A 13,398-nucleotide genomic window follows, 5' to 3' on the forward strand; every position below is an offset into this window, starting at 1 on the left:
CAGGTTTTTCTGAAGGAGATGAACTTTGGGGGTTAATTTTGGGCATCAGCAGTTCTGTGAGCACAGGCTTAGAAGCAGAAGAGAGTGAGCTAGCTGGGAAAGTCTTTTAAGCAGCTTTCCTGGGAGGGAACTCTTTTCCTGACCAGCAGGTTAAGTGGCTCTTTAGTTTCCCACATTAGTCTTTATAGAAACTGAAAGAACAGAGTGTCCTGAAAACAAGAGTAATCTGAGTGGTGACCTGTAAGGAGAGAGGTGTTTGGCTTTTGAAAAATTGGGGATTCAAGAATTCCAAGCATGCGGTACCCCGCCTGTTTCCTGAGTGCTTTAGTTTGTGGCACTGTGAGGGATCTTGCAGCTGGAGTTTGTACGCTGGTGTTTACCTATGGACCAGTTCCCTATGCTGGTGTTTAGGAAAGCAGCAGGAAGCAATAATTACAGCCTCTCTGTTGGTTCTGAAAGGGTATTAGGCTTTGCTCTCATTCATGTTAATGAAGACAGTTCTCATTAATTTAATCATAGAGAAGCTAGTCTCAAAGGAGTTGTTCCCAGCAGGGTGATGACAGGGCTTATGTATTGGTTTTGTTGCAATGTTTTTGATGAAGTGTGGATGCCTTGCTGTGGAAAGTTTGCCTTTTCGTAAAATAAGATCAAAACCAAATAAACTGTTGAAAACTTTTAATTTCGATGACCTTATTATTTCTCTTCTAGTGTGAGCTATTTTTAATCACAGTTGCATTTTTGAATAATTGCCTTTTTCATATAATAATATTATCAATTGAATGCAAGAATAAGGTGGAAAAAATAACAAGTCTTCTCTTAACAGGAATATGTAAACAGCCAAAGCCAGAAACCTGTGCCTGCTCCCCTTTCTTTGGAACAAGCTTTGTTACCAGCTATCCTTCCATCAAGGTAGAGATTTTTGGGGGGTCGGGGAGAGGGAGGGCAGGTTGGAGTTTTTTGTTTGTTTGTCTTTTTAGTGTTCTACATTACATTCTAAGCAGAACTTGGAACTCCCCAAAGGCAATCTAATTCTGTATAGGAAAACTAAAAACTTACACATTTGTAACTGTGCGATTTATTACGGGAGTTGCGTTCTGTCTGGGAAGCTCTGTTTAAAGCACGAGGAGGTTTTTGGGGTTTTTTCTTCTTTTTATTTTAGTGACTTCTGGTTTAATTTTAAATTTTGTGGAATAACTTAGCAAAAAAATGACAAAACCAAATCCTTAATTTTTCATTAAACCTCATAAACACTTCAGTTTAAAATCAGTCTAGATTATTTTACATTTTGATCAAAATCTAAATGTCATACTGTGATTTTTTTTTTTTAATTTTTTTTTTTTATTCTGTATTCAGACCTAATGATACTGTGGATGAAGGTGCAGAGGCCTCACTGCCCAACTCCAGGGATATCACCAGTGAGCCCTTCAGAAGAGAGCTGATATCCAACTTGGCTGAGCATATTTTGTTCAGTAAGTGTTCTGGTATCACTGTCAGCTACCTGTTTTGTTTTGCTGATTGCATGAACTAACTTGCTGTTTGGTAATGTGAAACTTCCTAATTCCCTCCATTCAGGTGATCGTTTCATGACTTCAAATGCTGTCTTGATAATTCTCCATCCTTTGCCTCCCTCCTCTTCAAAGTTTGAATAAACTCTCTTTCTGATTAAGTACAAGCTTTTTATTCTGTTTGCTTTGTTAACTTTTGTATTCCTTGAACTAGTATACTGAACTTGCTGTATTCTGAAATGTTTGATTGTCATATCTATACACTGATTTCTTATCATTTAATCTAAGAAGTTATTGCAGTGTCTTAATGGCATTATTTAAGATTGTACTGACATGAACTCATCTAGCTGCGTTGGACCAGCGTTGCCAGTTTTTTTTTATAGGTTATGTGGTGTATGCTTCAGTCAGTAGATCTGTGATTTGTGAGGGATGCATACAAAATGGTACTTAGCGTAGTAAATTTTTAAGCTTTACTCAGCCTTCTTAGTTCAAGTTACTTTAATTTGATTAATTTTGTTACTATATAGACCTAATACACTTTGTATTTCATTCAGAAGGTACAGTTCTGTGCCACTATCACTATTACTATTGTTTTTTTAAAACAGTGGGTACTTCTCTAGTGATGTTCTGAACTCCTCAGGTACTTAATGAGTTTATCTTGTTTACCTCTAGCTGCTAACAAGTCCTGTGCTGTGATGTCTACCCACATCGTTGCCTGTTTGCTGCTGTACAGACACAGGCAGGTAAGGCTTCCATGCTGCTTAAATAGCCAAACATTACTTTGGCCTTGTTGTTTAAAAAAATAGTATGCATTTTACTACCGCATGATATTAATAAAAGAAAAAGGTGCATTTAAATTAAAATGGATTTCAGGTAGTCTGAGCGCTAGTATTTTAGTTAGTAGCGGATGCTTGAAGATAAGCCATTATTGATGGGATGATAATAAATACTCATGTACAAATAGATTTTTGTAATTCAAAATGTTGTTTTGGTTCATTGCATTAAGATTGGTTTTTAGATCTTAAACACATTTGCTATTGAATATGCTAGGAACCCTTCTGTTAATTTTTAAATGAGTTTTGCTGTTTCTTGATACTAGAATATTATACCACAATGGCTAAACGATACTAATATTTAACTGAAGTCTTGTGCATGGGGCATGGAAGAATTTTTTTTTTTCTCCTACAAGTGTGTTTAGCATTTTTTCTGAAATTCCTTCTGCCTCTAATCTCAAACTTTTATTGCACATAAATCAAGAACAAATCAAAAAATATTGGTCAGATATGTAATCTTCCTAGTTAAGGACAGTATCACTATTCCCATCAGTCCAGTCTTTCCAATTTCCTAAAATAATGGGATCAAAGAAGCATTTTACAATGTGATCTGAAGCCATCTTCACAAAACACTAAGGAAGTGCTTGAGGAAAAGCTTTTCCTCATGTCTCCAAACAATTGAAGAGAAGTTCTGTTAATTACAGTGTTCTCAGATAATTGATCATTCATTTTATAGCATAGGTAACGGAAATATGATATCTCTAACATGTTCTTAAAGAACAACTCGGGTCTCTGCAGGTTGTGAAATAAACCAAGCAGCAAACAAAAACCTTTGGATTCTCGAATAGCTGCATGGCTTTAAAATATAATTGCATATAATTCAAACCCTGTGGACTATTTTAGCACTATCTCTGTGAAAACAAGGTTTTCTAATGCTCCTGTTGTGCTTTGGACTTTTGAAAGTGAATGGCTTGTTCATGTGTTTGCTCTATACATGGTTATGCGGTTTAAGGATAAACTCCTGTGCAAAAACATTTGTTTCACTTTGTGATTCTGATTTTATTTCTAGGGAACTGACCTTTCCAGGTTGGTAGAAGATTTCTTTTCCATGAAGGAGGAGGTCTTAGCCCGTGACTTTGACTTGGGATTTTCAGGGAACTCAGATGATGTTGTCATGCATGCCATCCACTTGTTGGGGAACTGTGTAAATATCACAAACACCAGTCGAAACAATGAGTTCTTCATCACTCCCAGCACAACGATACCTGCTGTCTTTGAACTCAACTTCTACAGCAATGGAGTACTTCATGTATTCATTAAAGAGGCCATTATTGGTATGTGTTGAGCTTTACCAAGGAAAGACTTTCTTGTGACCCATGAAGTCAAAGTATCTGCACGACCCCACAAGCCTGTTTCCCTTCCTGCTTCAGCCTGTGCTTACCCGAACAAAAGCTGTTTTAAAGTAAACTTGTTTTTCGTTTGTGGAATGTTTCCACTCATTTTTCCCATCATCCTTTTTCTTTCTTGGAAGTATTTGCGTATGGGTCACTGCCATGGTCAAGGCACTATCAGAGTTTTGAGCCAACATGGCAAAACTTGTGCTCTGGTCACTAATATTTTAGTGAGATTTTATTTCAATCTGACATTAATTGGACACAAATGGAATAGTGGTGAATTCTGTCTTTCTTCTCCAATTGCACGTGTAATGTCTGACCGCTTTTAGGCCTGGAAATAGACAAAACAAAGGTTTTAAGTTTCCTTTGCTATAAAGCTCTTTGTAAAAATAAACTTTGCTTATGTTTGTTTCTGCTCTAGCCTGCAGTCTTCATGCGGTTCAGAGTAGGAGGTACAGAAATGGTACCAATGGTGCTTCTCCCAGTTTGATTAGTCAAGAACACCTGGTCCGAAAAGCTGCTAGCTTGTGTTACTTGCTTTCTAATGAATTTACTGTATCTTTGGTAAGTAAGTAATTGCATTAATTGTCTACGTTTCAAATTTTTGTCATGCTTGTAACTGCCTATGTTACTTTAAAATGAATTGATGCTTTCTTCAAGGGTTAGAGTTCTGATATGTTCACTGTAAGTACAGTCTGATGGTAATAGTTAGCAAGAGTTTGAATATAATTTGAAAAAGGAAGTTAGCATTATTCCCATTTGCTTCAAGGAAACATCTGAACATTTGAATGAAGGTAGTTCCATCAGAATGGCTCACCCAAAAGATGTCTGGCCTAAGACAACACGTGAATTAACTTGCCAAACTCCTGTCGCTACCTTGTTTCCTTGGCAAGATGTGACAAAATAATTGACTGGGTTTCGGGGATGCGTACGGAGTGCATGCCTGCTGCTCCTGCAAGTGCCAAGGGGGTGATGCTGGGGCGAGCCTGCAGCGTTGCTGCTGTGCTGGCTTCAGGACCTTCCTGAGGAGGAAAAGCTGCTCACACTCTCTTGGTCAGCCTCCCACAACCTGAGATTGGGCTTTTTAATGCCTTCTAACAGATTTGGTGTCACTTATGTCATTAGACCATTGCAACTCTATTCTGTATTCTGCCCATTTTTTTTTTTTTTAACTTAAACAAATACGAGTCTCTGAGAGTACCCAGCTCATATGAGTTTGCATAGATGATTGAAATTATGCTGGGAACTAAGGCTCCAGATTCTCAAGATCATCTTAATTTGCATAGGAGTGCAGTAGTCGCAGTGTACCACACCTAGTATTTAGTGGCAATTTTAAACATGACCTGACTTTGGTTTTTGTTTTGCTACAAAACACTGAAGGGAGTTGATGTTATCTCAGTTTTCAGACACTCTCTATACTTACACTCTGTATGCTTTCAGTTTAAAGTGCTAGATTTTTTTTTCTTACATGTACAAGTTACTTAAAAATCTAGAGATTCTTGAATTAGTTCTTAAATTTGCACACACAGTTCTGACTTGTGCCTTTTTAAATGAAGCATAAGCCAAATTTAGTATTTTTGTCTGGGCAGTAATGCAGCTCATATGGTGGGGTTCTTTACTAATCTTAACCTGCTTTCAGAGTTAATAATCGACTTTTTTTTTAAACTTAGAAAATATTTCCTACATAATTATGACCAATGTAGAAGACGTTTGTTTTTTTATTCAGAGTTTCGAAACACATAAGGGAGTTTCTTAAAAGTGTACTTTCCTTTAAACTCCAAATAATTCACTGGTATGAGTCTCTATGCTTTTAGTTTTATAATGACGCTAAACCACGTCATGACTTTATTCCAGAATTGTTAACAAACTAAAATTTGGTTAGAGGCGATTAAAAGGGGAGATTATTTAATGTTGTTTTCTACCAGTACAGTAATGCATTTCTTAAAAAAACTTGGGCAAATTTTAAATCTCCTGTTTCATTGTAATTTTTTTAATGTCTGCCTGTCTGCCAGGATAAACAGAGCGGTGTGTTGGGATCATGCTGGTAAAAGTTTTATAACTTGCTTGAAAGGAATAATACAGCTGTATCTAAAACATTCACACTGCACAGGGAGGTGGTGTTGCTGTAATGGGTGTAATGGCTGTGATTTTTTTCAGTGTATTTCTTTTCTGTTGTGCAGCCTTGCCAGGTGATATATCAAGTTTGCCATGAATCTGTGGAAAGGCTGATACAATATGGCATTCTGCTGGTGGCCGAGGTAAGGTGGTAGAAATACTAAGTGAGCTTTGTTTCTTGTACTTTAGCCATAGGTAGTTTATGCTGCTTAGTTGTGAGTTTTGTTTTTAAATATGTGCTGTTACTGAAAGCTTGTAACAACTTACCAGGTCCAAGACTGCTACTACATCATTCTTATATTTATAAGCATCAGACATTTGGGTAGAGTCATCCTGTGGTGCTGTGAATGACTCTGTGTAATTTCATACATAATATACATAATAAACATTATAAACATACTAAGGAAGACACATATTTTATACTGTCTTGTAAAATGGGGATTTATATTATTGGAGCCTTTTCAAATTGTAGCATAGCTTACATGGATCTTTACTTTCTACTGCACAGGAGTCAGTAGTCCAGATCTTTTGTCATTCTTTGATTCCTTTGCATCGATCTCGAAATTACTGTAAGCCTCCTCTGCTAGCAGAATTTGCAGTTCAGGGATGTACTGGCATGGCTGTGCGGTGAGGTCTGCCAGAGGCGTACAGCGTAAGGAAAACCTGGGGACCAGGGAGAGCTGGCTCAGCGTACCTTTGCTTCCCAAACTTTGTATTGTGCGCAGTAGACAAACCTTGGTGCTCAGGACGAAGCAACAAAATTTAAAGAGCACATGGAAGAAAGTTATATAGTTGGCTGCTTTCTTCCTGCAGCTCTCTAGTTTCAAAGGAGGCTAGAGCTGGTGGATTTGTTTGTGGCCACTGCTTCACTCTAATCTTACTGCATACCTTTTGATCCGTGCTTCCATTTTCAATATACATAACCATAGGTACTATTTACTTGATATACCTGGATATTAAACGTTCTCCTTCTTTAGAATTACTATTGCTTGCTTTTTATCGGAACTACTGACGTGTCAGGCATTAGATTGTAATCATTATTAGATAAAGCAAAAAATGAATGCGCAGTCAGAGGATTAGGAAGAAACCTGTATGTTCCATGCCTGGGGACAGATGAGGAAAACAGGTGTGGAAAGCAGTAGATATGCCCCTCTGTCTACTTCAGCACAAAACCTGTCTTGAGGGTGGTTCTCTAAGTTTCAGTTGCTGGGTCTGGAACTTTGCTGTTTATAGGTGGGATATAGATAGCTATTAGGCAGTATATAAATATTTGTCTGTTACACACCACCAGTGCAACGTTCGAATGCTTAAAAAGGAGGTATATTCCACCAGTAAATGTCTTTAAACTTAGAATACCTCTGTACCTGCTTAGTTCTTTTAAAATATTAAGAATTTGTATTATCAGTGCATACACTATAAGCAACAATTGTTTTTTTGGACAGGTTGGAAAAGTTTGTGGGGTTTTTACAACCTGTTCTCTAAGAAAGGTGGCTAGCTTCTGCCCCTTCTAATTACTTCAGTTTACTGCTGACATTAACAAATTAATTTCCTGTTAAATTGATTGATCCATGCTTTTTTTTTTAAGTTCTTTTCCTATCATTCTAGTGTCTACTTCCAAAACTAAGAAATATGCCTAACACATCTATTTGGTATTCTTTTAAACTCATTTTGTGGCCTTTGCTTCATGAAAAATAAAACATTTGATCAGAGTGTAAGATTGGAAGGATGTCATTCTTCATTTGCTGCAGAGGCCTTTTTCTTAGTCATGGATATTATGACACTAATCATGTCTACAAGGTGTCTGCTATCCACTTGGGTTTAATCTTGCTTGATTTCCATTTCTAAATGGAATAACCGTATGGGAGTCTTTCCTCAGCGACTTAGCACAGGTGACCTTTGAAAAATCTTTCTGTTCAAATACTTTGAGCGAAACAAACAATGGCAAATGAATGACACTGAGGCTTCCCTTATTCTTTCGAGTGTGTGTTTACGATCTCTAAAACTCGTTTCTGAAGATGCAACATTGCAATTGAGTGTTGCATCAGACATTGATCAGTCAGGTGGAGTATTTCTGTTGCACCTCAGTTACTGTACACCTGAACCTCTGACATATCTGCATTATTGCACAACAGAATGAAATCACTATTCAAGTGTAGCTAATATATATATATATATATGTCACTTGTTCTTATTGGCTCTAGTAGATTACCTTATTATGCCCTTGCAAGGGAACTTTGCAATACTTCCCAGCTTTACAAAGCACTTTATTAAGTAATGGTTTTAGTAAATAGATGAAAAGCAAACAACAAACTCTTTTTCCACTCACAATATTCAAGTTAAGAAATTCCACTAATAGTATTCTTGCTGTCGTGCGCTTATCTCAAAAGCCTGAAGAAATATATGCTTGCCTAAGACACCTACCTGCCAATAAGTATAAGTGTAAATCCATGTCCTGCGCCAAGGGTGGATTACTGTGGGGCATTTGTAGGCTAAACTTGGGTGGTGCTTACCAGGGTGATTAGCAGAAGGGAATTGCTCTGTGCAACAGGTGGAGGGGTCTTAATGTCTCAACATAATCAAGGTTTAAACAATTTGGGGCCCTTGTGATTACAATTGGCTCATTCTTTGAGAACGGCATCATTAGAGGCAGTAATAGCAACTTGTGGCATTCTGCATTAATTGAGATTTCAGCTATTGTTATATAATAACACAGAGCTTACTACTCTGTCTTTAAGGCAACAGTAGTAAGGAGGTTGGCAAAATCCACATCCAGATAGCATCTCAACTTTCTGTCCTAATGCAACTGAAAACACTTTCTTGGCAACTGCTACTGCATGGCCTCTGGTAGAAAAATACAGCAACACTTGCAAAGACTTTCACTTACATGACAGGCAAACTGAAGGAAAACAGTCTTTTTCACCAAATGTCTCTTCTCTCTGCTTACCTCAACCCTGTCTGTAATTTGGTCTCACCTGCTTTCATTAAGTATTGGTTAATGGATGGACTAAGTCAGATAAGATTATAAAATAAATCTATTATTTGCCTGGATTTTTTTTACCTATTTACCTGCTTGTCTTTCAAATTTAAGCAGGATGATCAGGAGGATGTTAGCCCCAGTCTTACAGAGCAGCAGTGGGATAAAAAACTCCCTGAACCATTATCTTGGAGAAGTGATGAGGAAGATGAAGACAGTGATTTTGGAGAAGAGCAGAGAGATTGCTACCTGAAGGTAACATTATCCTAAGGCTAATAACATTGCAGCCTCTTGCAAGAGATATAAACTACGTCATTAGTTCACGAGGGATAATGATAATTTTTTTTTCTGGTTCCCAGTATTAGTCTGTGTATTTTGCTATAGTCAGTAAGACACCTTTCTCTCCTTCCTATGGGGAAGGCAGCTGCAGAAACATCAAATAATCTTAAAGGGAGGTGGAAGGGCAATGGTTAGTGTCATGAAAACTGATAAAAGCTCAAGTATCTTAATGTCTAAATGTTTTATTCTTTACTGACAGCATGCACTCTGAAAGGGGCACATCTGGCTGGTATTTATTCTCAGCCTAAATTTCACTTCATAGATAATCATGTTGATTTTAGACATACTACCAGTTTTCTCACAGAGCTGACAGAAACACTTTTCGGGATATCTTGCTAACACTTGGAAACTTATGCCCATCTCTGTCAATGTACGGCAACCCTTCTGTTGGCTGCAGAGCAGTGTGATGTCTTTAATGTTATCTTAGGAAAATAGTTATTAACATCCTGGAGGAGAAAAACGTAGCGTCGATCTGTGATGTGCAGTCCCTGTTTTGTCCCTCATGGTAAACTGCTTTTTTGCTGTGCTTTCACAATGTGCTGTGTTGTACCCCCATACTAAGAATTATTTTGGCTGCCATTTGGCGACGTACTGTGTTGCAGGTCTCTTCTTGTTTCCACTAGTGTCTGTCACTTAAGCTCTTGTTGCCCTTTCTTAGGTGAGCCAGTCTCAAGAGCACCAGCAGTACATTACTTTCCTGCAGAGGTTATTGGGACCTTTACTGGAGGCATATAGCTCTGCTGTCATCTTCGTCCACAATTTTAGTGGTCCTGTTTCAGAGTCTGAATATCTTCAAAAGTTACACAGGCACTTAATAAGCAGGACGGAGAAGAATGTTGCTGTATATGGTATGTTAAACTGGTTTTGATTAATTCTGTTCTTCCTAGTGCAAGGTAGGAAGTTTGTTTATCTCTGGGTTTTCTTTCTTGCAGCTGAGAGTGCTACCTACAGTCACGTGAAAAACGCAGTGAAGGTCTTTAAGGAAATCGGGGTAAGTGTTCGGTGATCAAAGTTGGAGACTGTTAAGTTTCATCTCAATAATGAGCACGATTTTGACAATTCAAGGAACCTGTTCCGTGTCAGTTTAAAATCTGTGAATTTATCTGTGCAAACGTATTGTGATTTTCAGCATTTTGCTTTCCTTAAATCTCAGTGCTGTAGGAGAAGAGCGCACTTTGCAGAACACGGCACTTCTTGCCCCTGAGAAAACCTGTCTAAATGAGGGCTAGGTGACTAGGCATTTTTATTCATAGCAAATGAAGTTTCTCTGCTCTACCCCATGTCCTTTTTGGACATCAGTGACCGTGTTGGAAGGCTGAGAGCATGCTCTGTGCTTAGTGACAGCTAAATCTAAGTTTGAAGGACTACTTAAATCTTCAAAAAGTATTAGTTATGGAATTTTGGCTTAGCAGCAATTGATGCTCCAGCAGAACCATCCTAATACACCTCCAGTGTTCACCATGAGGATACAGATCTTTAAAATAACAGATCAGTTTTGCACTTTACCCCTATCATTTCGAATTTTAAATCGCCTATCTAGATTTTGCAAATGAAGAGTTTCTTTCATCAGAATGACGTGGCTTCCTGAATGCCAGATGGGATTTAGCATTAAAATTTTGAAAGCATTGGCATTTAGGCAAAGTATTGCTAGATAAGGGTTTTGAAACCTTTCTCCTTGAATTCTGCTGTAGTAAGTAATCTGACGCTAGTTAGCTATAGTAAAGCCTACAGTAAAGACTGTAAGAGCTGTGAAGAAAGCACATAACAAATCCATCGTTTTAATTCTACTTTATTCTGCTGTTGGAAGAGTGGAACTAGATAGCATCTGCTGAGTATCTATTCAGAGCATGACATCTGAATTCTTGTTTTCAGAGTGCTTACACTTTCAATTCAGATGTCTTTTGAGCACGTGATTTATCCCTTGCTGTTAAAAGCTGGATGTTTATCATACACTGTGCGCGTTTCTCATTTTCTCTTCTTCTGTACCATTTGAAGGGCTTCAAAATTGAGTGAATTCTGATGATATCTAAAGGCATTGCCATCTAAGCCTTCAAGAAAGGGAAAATAAAAAGTCTTGTAAGGGCAAATTTAGCATAGACCATAAACTTTGAATCACAAACAAAAGGAAATTCCTTGAACCTGGTGATACTTAACATATATTCATGCTGTGTTTTAGGTTTTTAATCAGACGAAACAAAGAAGAGACACCATTTTGGAACTAAGCACTACGTTCCTACCTCAGCGCAACAGGCAAAAACTACTGGAATTCATCATGAGCTTCATGGTATTATAGACCACATATAGCACCTTTGTCCAGGGACATGAAGACAGGTTTTGAGACTGTGTCAAAGCCTGGGGACGTTTGCTAATCCTTCAAAGTGTAAGGTGCCACTGTCTGGGTAAGGCTGCCTCTGACTTGAACTACTGGAAGACAAGTGCCTTCTTATGTATTCATTTATGGGTTTCTTACAATCCCAATCCTGTTGTAATACAGTGATACTCAGATGACACTTTGGATACAAGTAATTAAACATGTTGCAAAAAATAAGTGATTAGAATTAGATTTAAAATGAAGAGTGAAGTTTTATCAGTGTTATGTTTTAAATCTACTTTTAAAGACTGTAACAGATGCACAAATACACATATTTGTGATCTGTAGCTAACCCTGAGATCTTGAGTTTAGTGGCAACGCAGCTTACAACATAAACAAGTAACTTTCATTCCAATTCAGTTTTATTGTTTTAAATAAATGGTTTAAAAATTTTGCTTAGGCAGGATATATATTTCATGGATAAAGCCATAGTTTTTCATAAATGTTAACATAAATGCCAAAATTCTAATGAGAATAACAGTTACAGACATCTGAGAATAATGATCATGTAGCAGATGATTGTGAGAAACATTAGCAGGCACACCTTGCACTATTACAGCTGTGTGGTGCAGTGGGAAATTGCACTAATCACTGCTGTCATGAATGTGAGAGTAGCGTTCTTCTTTTTATTATGGCATCTGTCATCCAGCCAGATGAAAGTCAGGAGACAGTTGCCTGAATGTGAATATCTTGTAAAATCTTAGGTTTTTATTTAATTGAAAAAAAACCTGTTAAGTTGGTTTGGTGGGTTTTTTTAATTAATACAATGTCAGATTTTTATTTTTTTTTTAAAGACTTGATTTGGTGAAATAATTTTTAATTTTGGCCCTAAAAATTTCAGCAATAACTTTTGCAATTCTTTGGGAATGAGTGTTCATATTGTAATCTGTTGCTGAGCAGATCTAAATTGGCATGAAGTAGTAACCTCTAGAAACACAGAAATATCACAAGCAATGTACTTTTGACTCTGATCTAACTGACTTACAAAAAAAAAAAAAAACACAGACAAAACTGAACGATGAATAAATTCTGTCCTATGAAACAGGACTCTGGTCTTGCGATTTGATCCTTTTGCATGGAGGACTTGCACTGTAGATTTCATCTTCTCTTCATGTGAGTGGAGATTTGATTGCAAGCTGCAGTCCTGTATTTTAGTACAGCTGATTTAGCTGAAGCAATAACTTGGTGGTACGTGAAGCTGGTTTGCTTGTGAAATGTGCTTTTCCTCATTTAGATTACCTTCTGTATGAGGGAAATCAAATATTTCAATTACCGCAATGTTTCGTTTGATTCTTGGGTCCTGGCCTTGTGAGCAGAAAATCCCCCAGACTTCACCATGTAGTCTCTGTTGCTCAACATAAATCCGGAAAAGCATACTTGAATCCCAGCACTTGCACTGTTACGCCAGCACAAAACTGATGCACACAATTTGAGTTTGTGGCCAAGGAGCTTGCATTTGTACTGCACATTTGTCAACAAGAATATTTCTGTAATTTTTTTTATTAAATGCTATTAATATTTGAAACCTGCAGTTTATAGTTTATTAGCATTATACTGTTAGCACTGTGAGATGCATGTGTTCTGTCACTAAACCAGGTGCTCTACAACACTTAAAGAATTTCTGAACCAAAGCTACATTAATACGGATAGAAACTGACTCTAGAGTTGCTTTTGTTCTTACGTCCTTCTGTTGTCCCAGCAGGATAGTGACAACATCGCACATAATGTGTTTTGTGAAGTCTACTAGCTGTTTAGAAAACAGTTTCATCTCATATTAGCTAATGTGCACTGTTCGTTAACCTGCTGAATGCTCCCTACAATGGTTGTTGCTGATGGCTTCCATTTAATGTCAAAAAACCCCTAGGTGCTTCTGAATAACAAGCTCTCATAGTTTACTGCATTCCAGTAACTCTGAAGTGTACTAACA

The 13,398-nt window shown here is 37.5% G+C and overlaps 1 protein-coding gene across 10 annotated transcripts in view; it reads left to right on the forward strand.

Moving 5' to 3' along the window:
* Nucleotides 1-12,996, forward strand: part of GPAM (glycerol-3-phosphate acyltransferase, mitochondrial) — an 83,535-nt gene extending 70,539 nt beyond the window's left edge. For 9 of the 10 annotated variants that reach the window (XM_054832230.1, XM_054832228.1, XM_054832227.1 and 6 more), the window contains 10 exons: nucleotides 824-909; nucleotides 1,354-1,469; nucleotides 2,178-2,248; nucleotides 3,348-3,612; nucleotides 4,094-4,236; nucleotides 5,853-5,930; nucleotides 8,876-9,016; nucleotides 9,759-9,948; nucleotides 10,033-10,091; nucleotides 11,277-12,996. In XM_054832230.1, the coding sequence (XP_054688205.1) occupies nucleotides 824-909; nucleotides 1,354-1,469; nucleotides 2,178-2,248; nucleotides 3,348-3,612; nucleotides 4,094-4,236; nucleotides 5,853-5,930; nucleotides 8,876-9,016; nucleotides 9,759-9,948; nucleotides 10,033-10,091; nucleotides 11,277-11,393 (1,266 nt within the window). In that variant the 3' untranslated portion in view covers nucleotides 11,394-12,996. The remainder of the gene's footprint in view (nucleotides 1-823; nucleotides 910-1,353; nucleotides 1,470-2,177; nucleotides 2,249-3,347; nucleotides 3,613-4,093; nucleotides 4,237-5,852; nucleotides 5,931-8,875; nucleotides 9,017-9,758; nucleotides 9,949-10,032; nucleotides 10,092-11,276) is intronic. The other variant, XM_054832231.1, reaches the window with a different exon arrangement.
* The last annotated feature ends 402 nt before the right edge of the window (nucleotides 12,997-13,398 follow it).

The sequence above is a fragment of the Grus americana genome, chromosome 7, assembly GCF_028858705.1.
Source record: "Grus americana isolate bGruAme1 chromosome 7, bGruAme1.mat, whole genome shotgun sequence".
NCBI classification, from domain to species: domain Eukaryota; kingdom Metazoa; phylum Chordata; class Aves; order Gruiformes; family Gruidae; genus Grus; species Grus americana.